Source organism: Pyrgilauda ruficollis, unplaced genomic scaffold (assembly GCF_017590135.1).
Source record: "Pyrgilauda ruficollis isolate IOZ18807 unplaced genomic scaffold, ASM1759013v1 scaffold59, whole genome shotgun sequence".
In the NCBI taxonomy this organism is placed as follows: Eukaryota; Metazoa; Chordata; class Aves; order Passeriformes; family Passeridae; genus Pyrgilauda; species Pyrgilauda ruficollis.
The window spans coordinates 6445613-6457691 of NW_024527599.1; the positions used below are offsets into that span (position 1 = coordinate 6445613).

Consider the following 12079-nt stretch of genomic DNA (forward strand, 5'->3'; position numbering starts at 1 on the left):
CTTTGTGCCTCCTCCACTAATGAGCAGCCTCATGCCACTTCAATGCCTCTTCCCTCCCAGGAATCATTACCTCAAGAGTTAGAACCAATTTGACAAAAATCTGTTCTGCAGCATCATCCCCAGGTTCTGGAGGTTTAAAGAAACCGTTGAAGGCACTTGCTGACAGGTCAGAACAGCTCTCCATCAGTCTCCAACAAAAACAGATGAGTAAGAACATCTGGGTAGAGGTTTGGACTCTTTTTTTTTTTTTTAAATAACTGATTTATATTCAAGGTACCTGCACTTTCCCATGTACATTTTTGGAAACAGTGGTACAAAGTTACTCCTCTTGCCCCCTCAAATTCCAGAGACTGAGGGATTTTTCACACTGTGAGTACAATGAAATAAAAAATAAATCATCAGGAAACAAACCAGCAAGCCTGCAGTGATGGTTGTTCTTTACTGTGTCCCCAGTTTTGGGGTGGGCAGGACATCTCAGCAGTGGTTCTGATTCCCTTGGATGCACTGGGATCATCCCCACATCTTTTACCCCTCCCTGGGGCTTTCAGGGAGTGAGGATGGAGGGAAACGAGCTGCCAGACACTCCTGCAGCTGATGAGCAGCAGCCACCCAAGAGGTGCTTGCATGATTTTGTGCATAGAGAGCTTGTAAAGCACTTTGGGAAGCTGAGGGATGAAAAGGACTATATAAATGTAAGATATTATTATTATTAAACCAGTGATCTGACAAGAAGAGACAGCTCTTCAAATCTCTACAACAGCTTGAGCTGAAGAGATCAGGGAGTCCAATTTGAAAAAATAATAATTTGAAACGAATTGGAGGATTAGAAGTGGCAGCTCTTTTGTGGATTCTCCATGGCAGGTAAATTTAGTAGGCTACTTTAATTTTGCATCGTTTTAACTCCTGGCAATGTCCTGTGCATTGAATCTGACAGAGAGACAGAGTGTTTGAAGCTGTCGTGGCTACATTTTAGTCTCCCAATTTTACAATCAGTGTTTGAATCTGCTACTACAACTCTGGGTACAGAGATCAGAGGCTTATCAAAGAGGCATGCATTTCAAAGACAAGCAGCAGCTTTGACTTCATTCCTTCAATGCTTAAAATTCCTGAAAAAGCAGATGAGCACACCACAAAACAGGTCTGAAGGAAATCTCTCTATCGGCTGTAAACCTATTTCAGTATTAATTTTTTAAGGATCTATTTTGGTCCCAAGTAAAATGAGTGTGTTTAGCAGAGATAATCCTCTCAACAGGTGAGCTTAATATATGCCTTTTCCTGTGACTGACTGAAAGAACATTTTAAACTTATTGCTTTTTCAAGCATTAATTGAAGAACTACTTCAACCAGTTAGCTGATTTTGTTTAAGTCTTTTTTTAGACTAATAATGTTTTCCCTTTCCTAACAAAGCAGCACTTCATTTCTTTAATGCTGCCCTCATTTTATCTGCATGGATGAACCAAGGGCACTTTGCAATAAGGGTATAAAGGTGTATCACACACTGGAGAGCTGCTTTCCACACCCAGCTCGTGGTTTTAAGCTGAGTTTCAGCATTCACATCAGTGATAATATGACTGAGCAGAATGGAAGTGACCCTGGTGATCTTCCTTCTGATCTCACACACACTGCCTGTCACTGAGACCACTGCCCAGTCCCTGGAGCCAGGAGCCTGGCTGAGTTTTGCTAGAAAGCAAGAGGGGATTGCTGCAAAGAGATTTGGGAATCTGACCCCAGTTCCTCCAGCTGAGCACTGCCCAGCCCAGGGAGGCCTGAGAAGCTCGTGCAGGGAGCAGTGGATAGCTTCCTACAGACAATGGACAGTTTCCCAAAAAGCAGTGGATATATTTTCAATGGACAGAGCTTCCCAAGGAACAAGGGATGATCTTTCCAGACAGTCCAGTATCCAGGCACTGGAGGCAGGATAACCTGGCTCCTGCCCAGGCAGGCCAGGTGAGTGCAGCCCCAAACCCACCTCTGGCTTCTTGTTTTCACTGAGTGCTGCTGATTGACCCATCCCAGTCCTTCAGCACCTCATCAGCGGGATGTGGAGGCAAAGGGGACGATCAGCAGCAGGTTAAATTGTCTGATTAAGGCCTGGGAGATGTGGCACTGGGAACTCAGTCCCAGCCAGCTTGAAAGGAGCCGCCCGCTGCTGCCAGCCAAGGAAGGCATTAAAGCTGCCTTTGAAAGCCATGGCCATACCTCAGCACAGCTCCTCTGCAGGTGTGGACATGCCCCAAAGTGCACGCAAAGTGCTGAAGAGTTGGGCTCAAATGGCTTCTGACAAACAGCACTCAGGAGTTTTAACACTTTGGGGCGTTTTTCAGAGCGCTCCCAGCGCCCTCTCGCAGCGGATGAAAGGTTTGGATTAAAACTTACAGCTTTGAACCTGCAGAATGTTTGCAGAATGTTTTCCTCAGAGCAGCTCATCTATCAGCATTCAGCCCAGCAACACAAGTTTCTTTTGCAATATTTTATTAAAAGGTCCTTGGTGCCCACACACATACACACACAGACATTGACAAACCTGACATATTCTTCAAAATACTTTAAATTACTGTGTTTTTACCCAGTAGGAAACAAAACACACAGAAAACCACAGCAGAAGCTTTTTATGAGATGTGATGGTTGTGTATCTACCATCCAATTGCACTCTGCTTTCATTTATGAAATGAGCATTTTTCATTGCTTTCTCCATTACAGAGAACCACAAGAAAACCATTCTGGGGCAGAAGTGTCTCAAGTTTGGGTCCTTTAACAGCTGTAATCTTAATAATTAATAATAATAGAATCATGGCATGGGTTGGCTTGGAAGGGACATTAAAGCTCATCCAGTTCCACAGGGACAGAGACACCTTCCACTGTCTAGGTTGTTCCAACCCATCCAGCCTGGCCTTGGGCACTTCCAGGGATGGGGAACCACAACCCCCGAGTTCCTGGGTGAGAAGAATGAATAAACCTGTCCCGGGGCAGTCCTGTGCCAGGGTATCCCCAGGAGCAGCACAGAGCTCACTGCCAACTCCTCATCCCTCCTGCTCAACACTGGCCTAGTGCTGCTGCTTCTGAAGAAAAACCTCCTTTTTAAAAAGTCACTGGATGCTCAATAGATAAATAACCACCTCTGTACTTAAAAAGTGCAGAACTATGGCCATAAATAAGCATTAGTGCTTCAAAAATTGTGAAACCACAGCTTTATGGTTTTAAACAGAGACAAGGTGGAATCCTGAATGGTGGCAATGTATTTCAGATGAAAGCTTTCAAGGAGATGAGGAATAGTTACAGGAGCTGGAACCTGAGTAAGTACAGTTGCATTAAATTATTTCATCTGCAAGTCCATTAAAAATTGTTAATGGCTTTGTATGGCTTTTATATTTATTGGGTGGGTTTATTCCTATGTGAGTCATACATATTTATTACCACAGGCCAGATAATGGTTATTAATAAAACTTCTTTTATTTGCATACTGTCTTGATGCTGCCCTAAATATTTACAGCTGGTCTATAAAATATAAAGAATCCTCAAAAATTCTAAATAGCACCAGGGATGCATCACAACTTTGCCTTTTGTACTTTTTTTTTTTAGTGTTTTTCTTTTTCAAAACTGGAAAAAACCCCTCAGCCTGGTAAATCCATTTCTTTTCTCAAGTCAAAAAAGCACTAATTCTTTCAAAGCTTTAAAACACTATTTGTATGGAGGAAGTGAGAGGAGATCCAAAGTTAAAGCAGGCTGGTTTTTTATAATTAAGAAAATACATATATTTCTACACGTAATTATGAACTGTAACAAAAGCTCAGTATTAAAATAGGTCCACTGAATCCCTGGAATTTTGCCTGCCAACTAAAACACCTACTATGAATTTAGTAATGGGTTATGCAAACATAAATTACAAGGCCAGACGTTTTAAAAGGAAAAAAAGGTGATTTATTGTCACACTGGAGACACAGCAGGATAGAAGCACAATTTCATTTTTCCATATATTCATCAACACTGCAGATGTGTTAATGCAAAAAGAATTCCAAAATAAAAATTACTCTCAACTGCTCTAATTCTCATCTGTCATTTAATTTACTTTAAAATTGTTACCAGGAAGCATTTTTTTTTGTTTTAAGCAAGCAAAACACACTCAAAATTCCTGGAAGAAAATAGGTTTTAAGAGCATTTTACACACATTTCTGCCCTTAAAAATCAACTTCATGCAAAACTGACAACAACTGCAGAAACTTAGGGCATTTGGGAGGGTGTGTAATAGAAAAGCTTCAAACTATCATTTGTACTTTGGGGATTTGGTTTGTGAGTATTTTTACTCCCCATATTAATAGCTTCTGGTTTTCTTTCAAGCAGATCCAACTATTCACTTATCCACTGTCAGAGCAACAAGAATCTCTCGTAACTGGCAACTCCTGTTAAAAGAGTTATTTGTGACAATATTGTGATTTTAATGAGAACAACATGTTCCTTTAATTACACCTGAGTCACTTTGAGGTGATGCAGATGAGCTGAGGCTTACAAACAAAAAAAAAAAAAAAAAAAGGAAAAATACTAATTGAAGATGTTTAACTATTTCTTCACTTGGTAAATACACATAGAAGGAAGAGTAGGGATATTGGTGCCTGTTATTTTTATAACTCTTGAAAATAAGCCAAACTCTTGAAAATAAGTCAAACTATTTTTATAATTCTTGAAAATAAGTCAAACTTATTGACTTATTATTGTTCAGAGGAAATTTAGGAACTTCAGAGCTGCTTTGTGAGTGATCTCCGTACAAATTCCAAGTTTTATACTTAGCTTACCATAAAATAGAAAGTAAGAATGGCTGGTAATTGTTGGTACCACAGTGAGAAAAATCTCAGTTATTTCAGCTAAAAAATGACAATATTTTCCCTTAAAAGCCAGTCAATGATACCTCAATAAATCACGTTATATCTTAATGCACACTACATAAAGCCCAACCATCCTGCAGGAGGAAGGATGACAAATGCTCTGTCAGACTCAGTTTTTTTCCTGGAGTTGTGACCTTGAAAAGGTTCTCCTCTTTCAGCCCTCACCCCCAAGCCTCCCCTGCTCTGGCCACTTTCCAACTGGGTCAGCCCTGCAAGGTTCAAGCCCAGGCAAGAACAAGCAGGGAAAAACAAACTGTTTGCTTTGCCTTCTTTCAGCCTCAGTGACAGCAGAACCTCACTGCAGCATCAAAGGCTTAACAAGAGAGATTAACTTGTAAATATTTGCTTACAAGTGTGTCCCTTTGTAAACCACAGTAATACCCCAAATATCCCCTTTTTTCCTTTTCTGCAATGGAAAATGCTGCACCCTTGGCATTACTGAAATCCAGTACCTGCAACCAAGGCTGGGAGAAGAAAAGTGAATTTTTCAGCTCTCAAGAATGCTCAACCAGGAAAATTATCAAATGAAAGAAATCTACATTACTCACAGCAAGTGACTTCAGAGCAATTAATTTGTTCATCTACTCTAATGAGTTTGGTTGCATCAGATGTGTCCCCCTCTTGAGTATTTTTGGTGCTCTTGAATAAAGTAAATGCCTATACATTTTCAGAGTCACAAAAATACTTTTGAGGTAAATGTGTTGTAGAAAATTGATTTAATGGTATCTTGAAAGCAAATGGAGAGAGAAACACTAACTCAAGATGGCCTAGGTCATGTGGTTTCAGAAAAATGCCTTAAATTAAACTTCTCTGCCTAAAAACACAACACAATGACTTCTGCAGGTCAGGGGAACTCCTTTCCTGGGTTTCAGACCTTTCCAAGTAGTGTTTGAAAATCATGAACTATGAAATCCTACATAGCATTAATCCCTAAAATATGGCCTCATTTGCTAAAAGGACTTTCTCAAGTCTTGTTATTCCCAAATAAATTGCACAGATTCTGCTGCCACCCTGCCCTGCTGGGAACAGCACAAGTTAAGAAAATTAAGACAATTATTTAAAAAAATAAATTAATGACGTTTACTGAGTATGGTAGGAATGGTCAACAGAGGTCAGTTTTAGGAGAATCCTAGAAAAATACAACTGTGAATTATAATTGTTTTAGTGTCCTCTCACTTCCAATAAAAAGGCAGCAAGAGATCATAATATAGACATAGATGTTAGAAACACTGATGTGAAACACTGTGTGATGGTTTTCTGTGAACAAAGAGAATATGCTAAAGTGAAATATGTATTAAATAATCCATCCAGGATGAGGTTAGACCTGATTTAACCCCTCTGACTCCACAAGACTGGTGTTTAGATCACATTTAAAGATATGGAGATAGATTTTATTACTTTTCTGGAGAAGTCACACAATAATAATAATAATAATATACTTCTCCATTTAGCTTTTGAAATGCCAAGCCCATGTAGTACAAATTATCATAAAAATCATTTAGCTGGCAAACAAAGCCCTCAAGAATAAAAACGTGGGAAGGAAGGAAGGACACAGCACCTAAATGTTATCCTAAAGGAGAGGTTTTCATCAAAGGGGGGAAAAAGAGAAAACTGGGAGGGAAAGGGAAAAAAAAGAATAAAAAGGAAAAAAGAGAGGAAAAAGAGGAGGAAAGTGGGAAAAGGAAAAAGGAGGGGGGGAAGGAGAAAAGAAAACAATAAAAGGAGTGGAACAACCCAGCTGTAGATGGCAGCAAATCAATATTCACCCCTCTGTACACAGACACTGAGAACATCAATTATCTTCAGACAGACTGTGTGTTTTCAGTAGATTTTGTTATCATTTCCACTTTGTCACACAGACTAGACCAAAGTTGACTGTGCAAAGTCTCTGGGAATCAACATTACCCACAATTTTGAAGATCCTGCTCTCATTTCAATAACTAATTCAAGCAGCAGAATTATTTAATTTTTTTTACCCTTAATTATATTAGCTTTTGCTGTAGAGACTGGCTATTTCAAAAGAATACTCCAGAAACACTGGGGATAAAGAATTTAAGAACTTTGCACTTTGAAAAACTGAGCCCTTCCATAATAACTGTCTTAATTTCCTTTACTTCCTTATGACTTACAATTATCAGGATATTTTTTTTTAAAGCTTGTAGATCTTAAAGATATGCATCACCCTGACACACAACATGATGAATAAATTATTTGTGTAACATTATTTGTGTAACAGAAGATTTTGCAGGCATCTTTCTTTCTCTTTGGGGCACTGCAGAACTGTGATGGAGCAGGACGGGGGTGGTTTGGGTGACACTGATGGAAAACAGCTTTGATGTAGGCAGGTAAATGTCATTTATTTGAGATGAACCAAGGGCTCAGGTCAGCAAGTTGCCCCCTCCACCCCAGTCAGTGTTCAGGTATTATTTTGTTTTCTAGAACTTTCCCATATTCCATTTTCCAGAGCATCTTTATTTGAGAATTAATGTTTCTGTGAGTAGAGGTTCTCCCACATCTCTCCATAACTGCCCACTGAACCTTTCATCTGCTTTACAGGATTCAGGTGGGAATTTGGGCATTTTAGGGTAATCTTGACTTTCTCAACCTCACCAGCTGAATTCATTTACAATCCAGAAACTGCAAAGGGCAAAACCAGCGAGGAATCACCCATCCAATTTACTATTTTACATCAGGATAAAAACCAGGGCCCACAGCAACAGGGCAAAACTCCTGTCTCTAATTCTGGCCTTTCTGCAGGCATGTCACTTCTGCCTCATTTTGTAGAGATCATGATCTCCCATTACAAAATTAGTTGCTTATTTCATTTCCCAAGAGCTGCTGACCCAGGTCCCCCAGGCTGGGCTTTTGTCTTGTGCCCAGTTTAATGACCCCTGGCTCAGGTGAGCCTGGTAATAACCCCCAGCTCAATATTACCTGGCTTACCTGGCCAAATCCTAGAGAAAAGCAATGAAGAATTACAGGTTAAACAGGCTTAAAAGTGAAAGTATTAGATAAGCTAGTCAATGTTTAAACAGAAATAGGTAAGCAAAAAGTGGTTACTGAGCTAAGAATCTGGGCAAAAACAAAAGCAAGGTTATCAACATTAGGAACTATCTACACTTCATGCCAAAAAATATTAACCTGTGCACCTGGAATTATTTAGAGACCAAAAAACCCCAATTCTCAAAGATGGTAATTCAAACATTCTGTTATTCACGCCAGAATTGACATATGAGGACAGGATTAAGTAAAACAAGAATTTCACAGAGGCTAAAATACCCCAGAAATACCACAGTTGGTTGCAACAGTTCAGGATTTGTCACTGTAAGAAAATAATCATCTGATGCAGGCTGGCAATTCACATGATATATTTTGAGATGTCTTCCAAGTAACAGTCATGTAAAATTGATGTTTCAAGTAATCTCCTGACCAGTCTCAGCCTTCCACAGTAGCTGCTCAGGGGGAAACAAATTGGGACTGAAAATACTCCAAAACATCTATGAGCAGCAGGTCTGACATGACCTCCTAAAAGGTGTGAGTAGGCAAAGAGTATTTTTTGCAATAACAGGTAAAGAACCCTTTCTGAAAGTTTCTGCGCAACCACTGCTGAATTTTCTGTTCACGTAAAGTTCCCAAACATGAGATCCTTCTTCCCAGAGTCATCTCCCAGTATGCCAAGACAGAAATAGTATTTTAACATTTTTAAATACCAAAAGCCCTAGGGACATTCCTCCAAACATGAAAACATTGTATTGCTTTTGCAGCAATTTGATAATTTGCAAAGAAGGCAGAAATGACCCAAAAAGATCTGTCACAACTTTTAAAGTAAAAAAGAAACAGAAGTATCCTCAACCTCATTAGGAATTTTTGGAATCCTTTTCTGCTGCACAGGAGATAACTTTCAAGGGGATATTATGGAAAGTCTGGAGGCAGCAATGAATAGGAAAGTCAAGGCAATCCACACTTGTCTCCTGATTTGTGGTGGGACTGGCAAGGACAGAGGAAAAGAGATGCTGGCACAGCCTAAGCCAGGGCTGCACTGACAGGGATGCAGGCAGCATGAAACACAAAATGGAAAGTACAATTCTGAAACAGATTGTTACATTTAACAATTCCATCTTTGTGGCTTTGTTTCTTCTTTTAATGCCAAGAAAGTTGTTACTTCATCGTGGAAATTGAAATTGAGCTGTACACTGGGTTATTTATCTGTCTGAAGAACATTCTGCATCCAGGCTGGTTTTCTCCCACGGAACTCTTTTGTTATGAAGAAGAGCACATTGGATGTTTTAGGAACTTAAATGTATCAGTTTGGAGATGCCAGTGTCCCCCTGTGCATTCCCTGTCCACCTCAAGGATGTTTCCCATCCTGGGGAGGTTTCCAGACAAAGCTGCGGCTACTGATCCCTCCTCCTGATTTCCAGCTGCCTCCCAAAACTGCTGAAGTTTTGAGAAATATTCACAGACCTCCCTGCTTTTTGGGAGTGCAAAAAAACAACTGAAGGTGAACACACACTGCACAAGCTGTAAGTTTTGTGTGAGGAGGAAATCCAGCGCACTTTTCCAGCTGGACACCCCCACCTACCAGAGCAAATCCCTTGGACCCGACAGACCTTCCACACCTGAGCTCCCTGCACACCCCTGGGACAAAAACTACATCTCAGGTTGGCTACAGCTGCCTATTCCTACAGTTCAGATACTTCCTTCTAATTCTTTGATCCCATTTTCATTCTTACTCAGAGGAAGCAGAAGTTGCTCTTCAGAAACAAAGCTGCAGAGGAGCACCATGGCAGAGAAGGCAGACAAAGAAAGAACTTAAAAAATTAATGCAAGGTTCTACAGGAATATTTTGGTTTCATAATGTGGTTTCATAGGGGTCCCAGAACAAAAGATGAGGATGTAGAACTTAGCAGAGATCCCAATTTCCTCAGACACTGGGGATGTTCAGAGTGTTGTTTCTGAATAACTAAAACTCATGTATTCTGGCAGAGAATAGAGGCTACAAAATTGTATTTTGTAAAATAGTATTTAAAACATTCCCATCCAATGATTTACCTTCTGTGTCCTCCTTACTGGAAAGGACTAATTGCATATCATTTCCCACTATATCTCAAAGTAATTACAATAGGATCTGTTTGCCTCTACATTCCTCTGCCACTGAGTTACCAAAGGTGCTCTCACAATGCACTTTAAAAGTGTAGGGTCTTGGGGGTTTTTGTCTGTCGCTTGCCTTGTGCTCCACAGAAATAAAACTGGCTTAGAGAAATCCTCCTGAAACCTGTAACATTCCATCAGATGGCAACTGGCAGCTGCAGTGAAGAATTTGTCTTTTTACTTATAGGAAAAAAAGGAAGGCAGCAGGAAACAAGTTAGGTTTTGTAGTATGAACTTAAGCTTCTAGCAAACAATTGAAAATGTGGCCCCAGAATTCCATGTATTTTCTAGATTCTGTACAATTTCCTATATTCTCCATATACTTTCACTTCTGTCCTTCCTCCTTCTCTTCCCAATAGTTTGAAAAGGGAATCAACTCACCCTCTCACAGCTCCTGAACTCACTCTTCAAATTCTTTTACTCCTTTTAAAAAGTCCTGCTCCTTCCAAGCTGCACTCCCCAAATTCTCTCTTCTTCCAAGAGAACTGATTTCTGCCCCACAAAGCCTCCTCAGGGCAGCAGATAAACAACACTGCCTTTTCCCCAGGAGTCCCTCCTGCTCCCCCTTGTCTGGGTCAGCATCCCCAGGATGCAGAGCAGCATCTGCTGCTGGAGAAGCAGCTCTGAGGGTTAGGAGAGCTGCCTGCTGCTCCCCTCCCAGGAAGAGCCTTGGAAGGAGCTGGTGCTGGCATATCAGTTATCTGGAACTGGCTTTGAAATGCCACAACATTCCTGGATGAACAGATTGCTGGCAATCAGCAGGGAAAAAAATAACCAAATCCACAAAACAAACAGAGGAGCCAGCCAGCCCTGAGCATTGCTCTGCTTTCAGCAGGGAACCAAGTGAGATTATCTCTGGGTTTGAGGTGACTGCACATGAGGAGTTTAAACACTCCCAGCTTCTCACACATCATATTCACCTTCCCCAGTTTCCCCCCTGGTTTTACCCCTGCAAGTTTTACCCCACACCTGTGCTCCATGCACATCCTCCCAGGGGAGCTTGGCTCAGCCCTGACCTTGTTGTGTTTCCAGTGAAATCAACAGCAGAACTTAATTTGATTTTTGATGGAAAAATGAGCATCTTTGAAGTTATGCCCTTGATATAGATTTATTTAGGCAGCGAAATGTCACTTTCTTCATCCAAGTGCTCCGAGGGTTTGGATTGGTGAAGAATTTTTTTTTGCAATTCTCCAGGTTTTACATTATTATATAATTTAGAGCAAGCCTGTTTGAAGGCCAGTGTCAGTGCTTCCTCTAAAAACATCAATCCACATTTCAGTGTTTACAGAATGCAAAAGCTCCCTGATGAGAAAAACATCAGAGATAAGCAGGTATAGATAATGACCTGGCAATACATACAAGAAAATTATAGAAATACACCATTAAGAAGAAATCATTACTTCCACGTGCCTAAGGCCACCTACTACAGTAACAGACTGGGATAGCTTTTCTCCTTACCTCTGGAGTGTTTTTCTTAAACTCACGACTTTGCTCAATAAGTTTTTTCCTGGACTGCTCACTTTCATCTTGCCGGTTCGCCAATATTGTTGCTGTGGTATCGAGCTCCCTCTGTTAAGAAACATAAACAAAATAAACAAAATAAACAAACAAAAAAACCACCAAAAAATCCACCAAAAACCAACCAACCAAACAAACAAAAAAACCCAGAAAGATTTTTTAAAAAAAGGAAAAAGAAAAAAAAAATTCAGTCAGAGCTCTGCTCATCACAGAAATAAAAAAATCCCAAAACCCCTCATTCATACATCATGTTATTGGAAATATGGAGATGGAAGGGCTAGGGAGCAGCACAGAACAAGCACCAAGCTTCCAGAGATCTGACCTCCTGAATAACAGCAAATGAAGGGCTACAGCCTTTTGGATTCCATCCTGCAACCAAAACGTCACCATTTTTCTCAAAACTATTCATGGCTCCACCCCAGCATGACACAGGACAGGAGCAATGGCACACAATACACACCTCCTAATAAATTCCCAAGTCCAGTGAAGATTACAGATCTTGGATGTATTCAAACCAGGTTTATTTTCACCTG

General features: G+C 40.4%; 1 protein-coding gene across 5 annotated transcripts in view; it reads right to left on the reverse strand.

Moving 5' to 3' along the window:
- CUX1 (cut like homeobox 1) overlaps positions 1 to 12079 on the reverse strand; it is a 266545-nt gene that overhangs the window by 204803 nt on the left and 49663 nt on the right. For all 5 annotated transcript variants that reach the window (XM_041482906.1, XM_041482904.1, XM_041482905.1 and 2 more), the window contains exon 2: positions 11487 to 11597. In XM_041482906.1, the coding sequence (XP_041338840.1) occupies positions 11487 to 11597 (111 nt within the window). The remainder of the gene's footprint in view (positions 1 to 11486; positions 11598 to 12079) is intronic.